Source organism: Chaetodon trifascialis, chromosome 9 (assembly GCF_039877785.1).
Source record: "Chaetodon trifascialis isolate fChaTrf1 chromosome 9, fChaTrf1.hap1, whole genome shotgun sequence".
Classification (NCBI taxonomy): Eukaryota; Metazoa; Chordata; class Actinopteri; order Chaetodontiformes; family Chaetodontidae; genus Chaetodon; species Chaetodon trifascialis.
The window spans coordinates 27,114,995-27,128,274 of NC_092064.1; the positions used below are offsets into that span (position 1 = coordinate 27,114,995).

Below are 13,280 nucleotides of genomic sequence, written 5' to 3' on the forward strand. Positions count from 1 at the left end.
TGCTGCAGAGGGCTGAACTCAGCAGATGGATGGATGCTGGCTCTTGGCACCTCCTCGCTGCCTGTGTGTGAGAGCAGCTGAACACACCTCATTTACGAGGGCAGAGAGGAACAGTTGTCTTTAAGGTGACTCCCCTTCCTCATCCCCAAATCCACTTTGCGGTGTGAAGAATAGGCGTGCAATCGATTGAGCAAAATCGCGAAGGTTCATGGTTTCATCCAAGGACAGTTTACCCGCCAGGGCGAGAAAATCGCCCTCGGTGCACCTCCTTGGACTCGGGCTGATTAAGCTTATGGTAATTAGGATTTTATTGAATTCTGCTGATATCCATTTGAAGAGATTATTTTAGGTGATAACGTAAGATAATACTTCTATAATCTGGTCTCATGGAAATTTATCCTGTATCAAAGGCTCCCACAGTCTGCAGACACAGAGCCTAACAAAGCACTGAATGCGCTACAACAACGCGATAGTGAGTCTGTTACCACCCAGATCCATGTGTAGAGATTTGTTTTCACAGGTATTTTTCCTGTTAATCAGAAGAAATGATGATGCTGACCACTCATTAGAATAAATATATATCAGCCTGTCAGCAAGAAACAAATGGCAGCTCTTTAGGATTCAGCCCCAGTATCCATTGAACCATCAGACCAGTGGCGTCTCAGACATCATAGATTAGAGTTGGAGTCTTATTGATGTTGTGGAAACTTTATTAACACAGATTAAGTCATTTTAGAGGTGAGAGACTTTAGTAACCGCACAGATCTCCATCATTGCTGTCTGGGATTCTGTCTTTCACTGCAGGGCTGCTTATTGTATGAGCTTTAACCACAGCAGGTCTGAGCACTGTGCGATATTTCCAGCTATTTTCAGAGCCTCCATTAAAGGTCCTGTGCCCGAGGCATGTGATTACACTTCAGAATGAACCTCTGCGACGATCGTGATGCGGAGAACGCGACTGAAGGTGCGTGGGGAGGCCACATAAAGCTGTAGGTCACGTAGCACTGGGCGTCCCACCAAAGATCTTATTCTGCAGGAGTCACTTCAGGTCCACAGACCCCCTTTCTTCCCTCATATTCTCTGATAAAGGTCACTCCACGCTTGAATTTGAATGTAGTCTCAGCAAGTCATGGGATGTGGAAAGAGAAAATAAAATGGCTTTTTCTTATCTGCCACTGGAGTGCAGAGTGAATGAATCTGTCCTGCGGCTCGTCTGTCTTTTCCCTGGCAAATGAAGCTCTGCCAGTCTCTTGATGTCCGCCAGCGATGGCGTCATTAGGATCAGCAAGGTTGCACGAAGGTCGAGTAAACACAATTAGGCCGCCGACCCGTCTCTCTCTGGGAGAAGTGACACAGGAATCGGTCGTAAGTTTAGTGTTGCAGGAATGTTCCAGGTGGATCTGTCTGTTCAGGACAAGGTAGCGTCTCATCCTGTCTCTGTTCCCCAGAGGGAGACGAGAGGAAGAATGAACAGACTGTCGTCTGTGGGACGTCTCATCGAAAAAGCAAAACATCTGTTTCATGTTGTTGCATGTGGTGGATGATGTAAGATGGATATGGACGGTTATACTCACACAGTGTGCAGTGTTTTCAAAAAGGTTTGATCTACAATGTTCGACCATCGATCAACATTCATCACAGCTCCTGAATCTTTTAAGACTTGTGTGCATTAGTGGAGTCGGTCATGCAAGACCAATATTATGGCTGATTAATTTATATTACAGCTGTTTAAAACCTCAAGCTTGATGCAGCACTGCACATTTTTTCCCTGACTGTAGTCATGTTCTGAAAAAGTCACATATATTTGGTTGTTTTGGATCAGTTGGAGCATTTAATATCAATGTTTACCAAAGAAAGAAAGAAAAATACATTTGTATAATTGAATTCACTGTGAATAGATGAATGAGCAGCAGTGGCAGTATTAGTAGGTTGGAGTGAAGCTGCAGTAGAAGTACCTCTTGCAGTATTAGTATTCATGATTCATATGTTATTTGACTTTTCCCTCCTCCATCCTACAGTAGCAGCATTTTTTCTAGCCAAAGCCAAACACTCAATCCAATCTGATGCACTTTGCAAACTCCCCATTGAATGTTTCCATATATGCACATTCATGCAGCCAGCATAATAAATGAAATAATCATTTCTTCTTCTCTTAATTTACATTTCGCTAAAGCATATGTGATTTATTACTCTATTAATATGTAGCTTTTATTATACTTTTGTCCTGCCAACATTTACATTTACTTTGTCCTTTGATTAATGACCCAACGCACGCAGTTTGAGATGTTGACCCTCAACTTTTAATTAGCTTTGATAATGAATCTTTATGGAAGCTGATTAACATTTGAAGTCTGATTGGTGGGAGTGTTCATTAGCTCACTCTGAGGTATGGAGATAACAAATGGCACTGATGCTAAGTGTGATTTACTGTGTGTCCAAGTGTGATTTATGCAGAGATTTATGTAATTATCTACGCAGTGGGTTTGCCAGGAAGTCCAGAAAATGTTATCCCTCTCTCTCTTTAGATGAGCATCATTCATCGAAATATTGCTGACTGCTGCAAATGCACTCTGGTATTTGCAAATTGAGATCAAAATGGATTGAAAGATGTGTTTTTCTCTAAGTTTTTCATAACTAAAGCCCAAACCAAGCCCATTTCCTTACATCCTTTAAACTGTCGTGTGTTTACAAAGTGGTAAATATCGCTCCATACATTAAATACATTGTCTTTGTACTGTTTTCAATTGAGTATATGTCAAATTATCACCTTTTTATTACCTTTGTAATCAGGGTTGTAATCACCAGTTCAGTCTTGCATAGCAAGAACTATCTCCACACTGCTTTTGTGCTGTGCCACTGCTGGAGAAAGGTCTGGCTGAGCCCATTAAAATTCAGGTTTTAGGGAAAAAAATGCTCTGGCTTGTTCACAATCATCTTAGGCGGCACTAAGCCCAGGATGCAGCTACGTTGCCCTTGCATAATAGTAACACGCAGAGAGGAGAAGGGGAGGAGAACGCTGACTGAAATAGCCGGCCAGTTGCAGGCTTATTCCACCAGCCTGCTTCCTGTGAGTCAGACTATCAGCAACTTGTCTCTCAAATTCATTTCAGTCTGTGTAAACGCACTCCGGGGCTGCTTTATTGGATCTGAGCGGAAGTATTTCTGCTTTTAAACCCTGGAAAAAAAAACATATTTCAAAAGTTAGAGTTCTCTGAGTTTGGCCTGTCATTTTTCAGCACTGAACGATAGATTTGATCTCACAGATTAGATCAACTAACGTTTCTGCAAAATGTGGAAGAGACTTCATCCTGCGGTTCAGTCCAGGATGAAAAATACAAGGTCGAGGAAGGAAGAAAAACCCCTCCATTTTATTTGTAACAGGATTGCTTGTCTGTGACACCAGGCTGCAGTCCTTAAATTGGTATCAGGCCATTAGAGTGATTGAAATTTGAGATTTAGGGTCAGCGTGCTCCCATTTTCATATAGCTGTATTTGTACATTTCGCGAGGGCTGTCCTGTCACTGTGCATATCCATCCTCTGCACACTATACCCTGTTCAGGTTTGCAGGGACGAGTGTCCAACCCAGCATGCACTGGGTGGAAGGCAAGGACTGAAACAGGTACTTAAGACTGTGGGAGCACAGGAGAGGGTAGTCCAGGGATAGATTGGGACACCTCAAATTACCTGTTCATGTGTCTCCAAAGCATATCAAGCCAATCAAGAGGCAGACACCTGAGTCGATGCCCTGTTGTTGCATATTTCCCTCATACTCAATCTGCCATTAAAGGTTTCTGTCATGCCAGCAGCTTTAAAAACGGGAGAGAGGAACATTTCCCCATTTGCCAGTTCTTTTTTTTATCACTATAAACCATCATTAAAGGAAAATAATAAGCCAATCATCAGGTGTGCACGGCAAACAGTGTTTTGCCAATAGCCCGATGAGATGAGTTGTTCATTGAGTCAATAAATATGACGGGGCATGTTGATGCCAACGTTCAGAGTGATTCAGAGGAATTCAGTCCTTTCAACTGCTCCTGGACTTTGTGATGGTGTTTAATACATTTTCAGTCAGCTACATTCACTCATTTCCTGCCACTGACACCTTTTTTTCCTGTTTGGCTGAGTGCGTTGCTGCTTTTAAGCAGGCTAATACAGAGAAAATTAAATCACTGTTTTCATTACGGCTCTCGAGCGTCGGGTATTTTCAAACAGGGGGTGTAAGTGGCCAGCAGGGTCCTCATCTTCTCTGAGCACCTGAAACAAAAGCAGTTTGTGTGCATGTGTGTGTGTAAATGCTCAGACTGAACATTAAATCAGTCACTCTCATGCTGTAACTCCAGTGCATTCAATTTAATCAACGCCAGTCTGATTGAAGTGAATGCATGAGAGCGACATGGGTAGGAGCTGCTGGGATGTGTGTGGAGATGAAGACTTACCAGAACATGCATGATGATTTATTGTTGAGCCTTTGTCTGTGTTTACAATGTAAATTATTTATTACAGGCTGTTGGCAGTGAAAACTCAGAGATTGTTGTGCTGCATAGCTTAGTGTGACTGTGTGATGGAGTTTTTATTTATGTTTTACTGAAGCTTGCAGAGGACTTGTGTCTCGAGTACACATGAGTTAGCACCTGTTCAGTTAATACGGGATCCTGCCAGGAATACCACACAATCGTTCATTCATGTGAGAGGAAAATGGTCTGTTTTTGAAAATATCCTCTCATCTCTCTCCTCCTGCAGTTCGACATGCAGAGGATCACCCTGGAGGAGCTGAAACACATCCTGTTCTACGCCTTCCGCGACCACCTGACCATGAAGGACATTGAGAACATCATCACCAACGAAGAAGAGAGCCTGAAGGAAAACTCCGGGAACTGCCAGACAGAGTTTGAGGGAGGTGAGCGAAAGCCCCTGAGCCGACTTCATCCACGAGTGTGTGTCTGTGTGTTGGACTTACAGGCTGTGTTGGGTGTGCAGTGAGAGAGGAAGCACTCCCTGCTGTCAGGAAGAATTTGAGATGTACAGCCAGCAGAGTCACAGCACACCTGCTCATTTATTGATTTGGGACTGGTGGTGAGGACTAGCGTCAGCTGGTCACCAGTTCAGAAGTGGCGAGGATAAAATATGCATGACCTCGCTCTGCAAAACTAGCCATCCAAGATTTATGCACAGCAGCAGAGGCTATTCTAGGGCTTTGTCACTGTCTTGCTGTAAAAATGGAAATGTAATCGTTTCTTTCAAACAAACTCTATTTCAAACCTTTTTAAAGCAGGTTTATCTTCATACACCTGGTTTGGATTCAGACTCAGTGAGTCAGCGTTTTTGGGGGGCTCCAGCATGCCACAGTACTGAAAATGCAGTTCTGTGTTACCAACATATGTGCAGGACACACATAACTCTCAACACATGCATGCTCATCCCACCGGTCAGTCTTAACCTTGGAAGGGTTCAAAGCCCTGAAGGGGCAGAACCTTTTCTTCTGTGAGCTGGAATGAGCTGGAAACACACAACTTGGTCCAGTAACTGACAATGATCTGCGAGTGCTTCCTGAGAAATTTGAGCCCAGTTGGCCAGACGGGGGCCCTTTTGGAAAGACCATGACCCTCAGTACAATTGACTTGACAGTCGACACACAAGTCCAGCTCAACGTGCTCTACAAAAAAAAAAAAAACCCAAGGACCATAAAAGTGCACAATGATGGATTTTCCACTATTTTTAATTTTTTTAAATTCAGTAATATGAATGGCTGCCATCGATCAGAGCATTTCATGGGGGCTTAGCAGGAAAATGACCGCAGCTTGTTTGTCCAGCCATCATAAATCTGTGCTGGCGAAACAAGATTGTGATTGGTCTCAATCCTTCTTTAAAGAAAATTAAACTAGCTGAGGTGACTTTGCTCACCTTTTTGAATCCTGGATGACGCTCGCTGCTGCTTGCAGCTTTAATTTTGACCCATTGAGCTCCTTCTGCCGCCTCCTGCCGTTGAGCCGTGATTGGAAATCTTCAGCGTCTTTGCAATCCAAAGTCAAATCAGATCAGATCAGTATGGAGATTTAAGTCTGAAGCTTTACCTTCTGGCCATTTCGTGACATTTTGAGAGCTGACTAATGCTAATAGAAATGGCAAACGGATGTTTGCCGTGTATGCCGTTACTGATTTTGTGGGTGTGCCTTGACTGACGAGATGTGTTTTTTGAAAGCACACATTATCATAAAAAACGCACGGATGTCTGTTTTGTCCCAGTGCCAATCACATGAATTTGGGATGTGAGAGTCTTAAAGTTTCCAGTTCCCTCATGTCCTGAAGGCAGCATGTCAGAGCAGCCTGCGTAATGAGACTGTCCTCACCTGAAGTGCTTTCAACATTTACAACGCTCTATGAATGGCTTCTTTCATTTTCGTGCTTTCTTCAGTCAAGGCTGTGTAAACTTCTTCAGTGGGCTAAATTGATGGTCAGAAGCCAAATATCCCTTCATGTCCCAGACACCACCTGTCTGTGAATCTGACCTGTCCTCAGCAGAATTTGCTTGGCTGAGACCGGTGTCAGTGACGATGGACAGACTGCACCAGCACTTTATCAGGGTCTTGAAACTGCTGTGGAGTAATGGCAACATGATGTGCCTTCTGGGTTTATGATGAAGACCGACCACCACTGGATCACACGGAGCAATCATACCTATGAGCCCCGAGGTCCACGAGCACCACCTGCCACACAGGGACACCAAAATGTGCTCTGTCATGGATAAATCAATACGCCGTGTCACAGCGCAAGTCGCACTGAGTACAATTCATCATGCTACCCTGGTACTTATTGCTTCAGCTTGCTGATATATGAGGCAGCATAAAAGGCTCTTGATTTCCCTCTGGCTTCACCTCACTCTGGAATCGATATGATGTGAAGCTGAAAAACAACAGAATAAAGAATGTAACCGCCGATCCACAGACGTTCACCAGGCGCTGATTCATCGCTGAGCAAACGCACCAATGGCGTGAAGCGCAGAGAAACATGTTGGAGTAGCAGCTGTCGGGGGAGTGCTGGCAGCCAGACGCAGGCGTGGAAATCAACTTTCATCCATGAATGTCACAGCTGCCGTACAGGTGTGAGGGCCCCCATCTTAGCAGTGCGTTCATGTCGTGCCTGTTTGAGATAATATCAAATAAAATATAGCCATTTCTGTTCCTAGCATAGCTAAATCATCCGGAGTGCAAGCGTTTCAGCTGGAGAACGCTGGATTATTTGAAACTCAAAATTCCCAATTTTGCAGGCGGAAAAAATAAATAATCTTTTTGTATTTTGAGCAGCATAAAAAGGGACTGTGCCATAGAACGGTCAACAAATGAACCCCGTACCTTTGCACCAGACATCCCGCTTAGGGTTTTGGTATAATTTCACAGGGTGAATGTAGACAGCCATATTTCAGCAGCCTGGAAACCAGCGTACACTTCATTACCTTCATGACCACAGCGGTCCACTGAAGAAAATCCTTTGTGGATATTTGGCAGTAGTGTAGTTGCTTTGGGCGGGTGAGGAGGTGTTTTATGAGGCTGACAGCAAGATCAGGCAACTGAACTGAGAACTAATGTCTAGACCGCAACTCGACTCCCATCGTCGCAGTCTGCCAGCAGCTGAACACATGGTCTTTGCATCGACACCCTCCACTCACCCTGACTTATTCAACTATAGATAGATGCTTGAAATCTCAATAGAAATGCAAAAAAAAACGTTTAGCGGCTCAGTCCTCACATTCAGCCTTCAAGGCCTGTTTTTCCTTCATTCAAGACGCTTGAGAGATATTTTCAGTTTGTCTGAGAAGATTTCTACAGATGATTGAGACACTTTGCGACAGTTTGAATTTTGGTTTGGCTTCATTTAAGGAAATCAGACTCAGAGCGATTGACTCAGGAGGGGGAGATTTCTGTGGCCTGACAGTGAAACCTTTTTACCTGCGTCTTCATTTCCTTTGCTGTTTCAGCAGGTGAGACTGCAGACTGCAACTGTGAGTGCGAGCGTTTCTGAAAAACAGACTTTTGCTGCTTAAGTTTCCTGTTTTTAAAATATCTTTGTCGGCTGTGGCTTGTGTACAAACACCAACTAACAGCTCAGCATTCATTCAGTTTTGAGTTACGTAACAGTGGGTAATTGGCTGAAATGTCACTCTTAGATAATCTGTTTGGTTAACAATCCCTTCACGTCATGTTTTATATGATGTGAGAGTGTGGGATAGTGCTTTTCACGTGGAGACTGAGGACTAATGACGCCTAAGCGAAGAAAGATGCAGCCATCTCTGTCCTACTTTCCACATTGCATTTTCTTTGGAACAGCAGTCAAGAAGCATTTTTGATGACTTCAGTCCTTCTTGAGTTGAGAGTTAAAAATAGAGCAAGTGAGCGTGTGAGCCGCGTGGCTGTGGGTCATTGGCCCTGCTCCCCTAATTACCGCGGCTCGGTAAAATCATCTCAGCAGCTCGCAGCCCGTCGACCCGCTGCGGGGAGGAAGAGCTGCTGAGTTACCGGTTGGCGCCGGAGGTTGATTGAACCAGAAAATGATCTCACAGAGAGAGGCTAGACTGCTGTTGTGTGAATGTGTGTGTCAGCTTGGATTTCTGTATAACGTCCTTGAGTTCTGCATGCTCTCATATGTTTTGTCTTCAAACGGGGCGTTGCGAAGAATTGATAGTGTTAAATGAACAATTAGTGTCGTTCAATGACACTTTCCTAGCATGTAGTCTGACCTCATTGATGTACTTAAACACACTGCAGTTCTACATCAGCACAAACTGAACATTAAAACTTACCTTTAGCTACATGCTACTCTTCAGCTATGCTAATATCATTCAAGCTTCAAACAGGTTCAAGCCTATATTTCCTGTAATGGAGCTAACAGGTGTCTTTAATTAGATCTTACCTGCTTCCTAAACATCCATTTCCTTTAAACCTCCTGCCTCCAGATAGCAGACATACATCTGTTTGTACTCCTCATGTGTCACTTAAAGTTAGCATTCGAGTAGATTTAAGTATCTAAATCTGTCCTAATGTGTGATTTATTTCATGCCCGTACTCTGGCTGGGCCTTTTCTTTCTGAGGTCCGTCTGTTGCTGCTCGCTCACCTCAGTGTCCCATCCAGCTGGGATCCAGGGCAGAGCCGTTAATTCTGCCTGGAAACACTAATGTGAGATCACACCTCAAGTTTATGTCCTTTAGTCCCAACCACAGTGGAAAATTTCACTTTTCAGCGCGTTTGTCCGGTTCATGGCCCAGTCAGAGCTGGACGGACAACTGTGAGCTTTGTGGCAGCTTTTTGTCTTGTCGAGTTTAAAGATTTGGATTCCAGGCTGTGTAACTTTAGCTGTATGTGATGAGCAATTTTCCTTTCTCTACTTTTAATATGTCTGAAGAATAGATGAGAATGAGCTTCGGTCCAGACGTAGGACTAGATCTAGGTCCTCAGTTTATTTTGCTATGCGAGGCATCAATATACATCTTCTGATGACTCAAACTGCTTTTCTGCACTTGGTTTAAGTTAAATTCATTCTCCAAACAAACACACAGCAGATCTTATTGCAGTTATTTTGTGCAACTTAAGCTTGAAAGGCATTATTCTGCCCTGGGGGGAGCAGTTGACTGTGACCTAAAGGAGTAAACGGTGTAAAAATCACTCCAGATGTGTTCAGCGCGCTCTCTGTTTGTCTTCGATATATTCCTCCTCTGGGTGCAGAAAGTGATAAATTCAAACACATGTCAGGCACAGAAGTGTTATCAGCTCTAAAACTGGCCCTTGAAGAAGTTTTTCTTCTTTATGTTTGTCTCCTCAGTTCACCCTTCAAAGAAGAACCGCCAGACGTGCGTGAGGAAGAGCCTCATCTGCGCCTTCGCTATGGCATTCATCATCAGCGTCATGCTCATCGCAGCCAATCAGATGTTGAGGAATGGCATGGAGTAGCGGCGCCCACCGTGAGCGGGGAACGAGCCAGCCTGCATGTGCATGCCAGTGGGTGAGGCCATATCATACCGACAGGAAAAGAACACTGAAAATAAACATCAACGAAATCCATTTTTGAAATTTATCTTAATCGAAGGAGCGGCGCCTCTCCACCCGACGTCCAATGAAACCGTGAAGCCAGCATGAGGAGTCATGCAGGACTCCTCCCCCTTTACTCTGACAGGGACACTCAAGGGCTGACATTACACATAAAACTCTGCTGTGTCTGTTTCCCTGATGCAATAAAAAATAAAAAATGTGAAAAAAACATGGAGTGCACGAGTTCAGAGCTGCTCGCTTTTCCAGCAGGCGAGATGTGACGTGCGTGTCTGCAGATCTGTCACCAACCAGGAGTCTGATGAGCTACCAGGCCCGAGAGGGAGGGAGAGGAAGGGAAGCAGTCGCCCTCGTATATATAGTTCCTGGTAGGATGGTGGCAGAACTCGTCACCACTCAAGCAGAAGGATCTGTACGTGTCAGGCTGCAGCTCCTGGAGCTCTCATGGTGCTACGATACTTCAGCTCTCCAACTTTCTATTTTTAACTGCTGCATCTGTAGGCTGGTATGAGGTGCTGGCATCAGTTCACCAGCCCTACAACACCAAGCAGTCAAATGAGTCACTGTTAAATGGTAACTCCAGGCTTGTGTTCTGGCCTTGTCGTATTCATGCAGACGCGCTGAACGTTTGCCTTTGGACCCTGCAGGCTGAGCAGTGTTCAGAGTGCAAAGAGGAGGTTTCTGTGTCCCGTTAAAGGGAAAGAATCCGCCCTTTCACCGCTTTCACGCCATCATTTATTCCAGGAGTGATTCTGCAAGGTGATTTAATTCCACCGCCCGCATTTCTCTCAGTCTGACTCGTCTACTTCTGCTTCAGTTGGCAAGTTCTCGTACATTTCCCAAAAGAGTTTGAACAATCACGTCACATTCAGCCGTGCGTTAACGTGTAGGTGGAGAGCGAAATGGAGGTTTTCCAGCTGGGAAAGCTTGAGTTCGCGGCCGTTATTCGTTCAGGCTTCTTGGCAGATTTCTACCTGCGTGTCTGTCGGTGCCGCCGCCAAACGAAGCGTTTGCTCTTTAAACCTGAGGGACTAACTAACATCTCACGTTGATGTTTTAAATACTTGAACATTTTTTTGCTCTCAAACTCAGCGCTAGTTGGAAATATGCATGACAGCACGTCATCTGGTTTTGGCCGCTCCCTCGTGAAAATAAGAGAAATTGGCCTGCGAGCAGAGGGTATATAATCTCTGCTCTACCTATTTTTTGGTCCTTCAAGTCACCACGAATTCAGTTAACAAATCATAAATTAAAATCTGAATCCATTTAAGTTTCATGCACAAAAAAGTTCTAAACTTCAACTTTTTGTTTGTGATCTCGGTCTCGTATTTGTTTCCTTTTACGTGACGTTAATATATGAGTTTTGATTAGTTCTGAATTTGTTGAGTGTTCTATCGTGAAAATGGATCTTCATCCTTCCATGTTTGACTCTCGCAGTTTAGCATCTGAATCCATCTTGCAAGCAAAATTCTGCAAAGATTGCACCAATATCTTTTATTAGGTTTCTCGTTTTTTGGTTGTCGGCCTTAAATTATTATGAGTGACTTTATTCCTTAAGTCGCTTTTACAAAAATGTCAAGAAGCCAGTGAGTGCGTGACTTACATAATTATTATTTTAATTTAATTGTGCAAACCACAGAGAGAGAAATCATATCATTTTGAACTACTCTGTAAAAACCTGTGGATGTAGGCTTCCTCACAGCTCTGAATCCTTTTAAAAACATGTCTTGGCAGCTCTGAACTCCTGCACCGACTCTCATCTCCACATGTGGACCCAGCGGGGGGGTCGGAAACACCCATATTATCAAGTGCATGCGATCAAATCAGTGTCTTCTGTAAATACTGTATCCCACGTCTGGTGTCTCCAGTGTGTGTTGAAGGTGTACAGTGTGTGTGTGTGTGTGCATGGCTGTCAGTGCACTCTGCTCACTCGGGTACGGAGGTGCAGGGATCAGCAGATCACAAACACGTCAGGCGCCGGCGGCGAAGGCCCTTTCTGCTTCCTCTTGACCTTCTTGCCAAAGCCATAGAACTCTGCAGAGGTGAACCAGACGACACGATGTAGAAGCTTGCTTTTCCCTCCTCCCTCACGGATCAAACTGGCAGAAATATGTCGATCTGTAGGATCTGTTTTGTTCCTGTTCTTGTACCTGTCATCCATTCCAGTGCAATGACAAGACGGGCTGTAGTTATGTACAAGAACGCCATCTAGAGGTGAAGTGAGCTCACATCGTCCATGCTGTTCTCCCGTCACGGTGTATTTGAGTATTTCTCACCCTCAAAGCACCATGGGAATGTGATGCCAGGCGGGACTCTCAGAGCATCATGTTCACAATGTCTGCCAACTGTTGATCTTACATGTTAAAAAATGAGGATTTTTGTGTATAATGTACAGGTTGACTTTGGTCTGCCGACACTGCAGGTAGAGCAGCACTTGTATATGAACATATTTAAACGCAGTGTATTTTTAGGAATAGATTTCTTGCCTGTGGCAGAAGAGGTTTTGAACCAGTGAAAGGTTTCAATCACAGATGATTCACCAAAATTCATTTGTGTAAAAGCAGTCTGCAAAACCTTGTAGGTCACACTAGTGGAGTTTGGTTTTTTTTTTTAAATCTGGAAAAAGTCGCACAGATTAAATTTTGGGTTTTCTTTTTTTTCTTAATCTGTCCGTCTTGCAGTTTTGGTGGAAATGTCCCACCAAATTGACAGCGAGTCACTGCTGCCATGTAGTGGTTAGCTGGAAAAGTGTTTTCTCATTTATTTGTTCTTTGAGAAGAACTTTGCCTTTTAAATTAGATTTTTTTTTTTTATTATTCTTTTATTTTTGGGGGGCGAGGGCGGGGATTGGATCTGAGTTACGGTCACTGTCCTTACAGTCTGGCTGTCATCAAACCGTCTCCGTCCCTGCCCAAAGGCTGCATGTCTCGATTGCTGAAGTCTTATTTTAGAGGGGACCCGCGTCGTGTCTCCCAGTAGCATGGTGGTCAGATCCCACGTGTTTCTGTTCCGTAACTTTGTACATGGCTAATCAGACAGCATATCTATTAGACAAGCACACACTATACATACTTTGCATGTGCAATATTTAAACATGTAGACTAGAGAGAGACTTTCAGTTGTACTATTTATTAGAGGCATAATAATTATGGAATTGTAAATATGGAAATCTGTACAAAAGTTAAAGAATTAAGCATTGAGGCAATAAAACTGTGTTTTTTAAACGGTGCTCTATGTTTTATTT

At 43.9% G+C, this 13,280-nt stretch overlaps 1 protein-coding gene across 2 annotated transcripts in view; it reads left to right on the forward strand.

Annotated features, from left to right (window-relative positions):
• caln1 (calneuron 1) overlaps positions 1-13,265 on the forward strand; it is a 50,122-nt gene extending 36,857 nt beyond the window's left edge. For both annotated transcript variants that reach the window (XM_070970854.1, XM_070970853.1), the window contains exons 5-6: positions 4,742-4,898; positions 9,813-13,265. In XM_070970854.1, the coding sequence (XP_070826955.1) occupies positions 4,742-4,898; positions 9,813-9,940 (285 nt within the window). In that variant the 3' untranslated portion in view covers positions 9,941-13,265. The remainder of the gene's footprint in view (positions 1-4,741; positions 4,899-9,812) is intronic.
• The last annotated feature ends 15 nt before the right edge of the window (positions 13,266-13,280 follow it).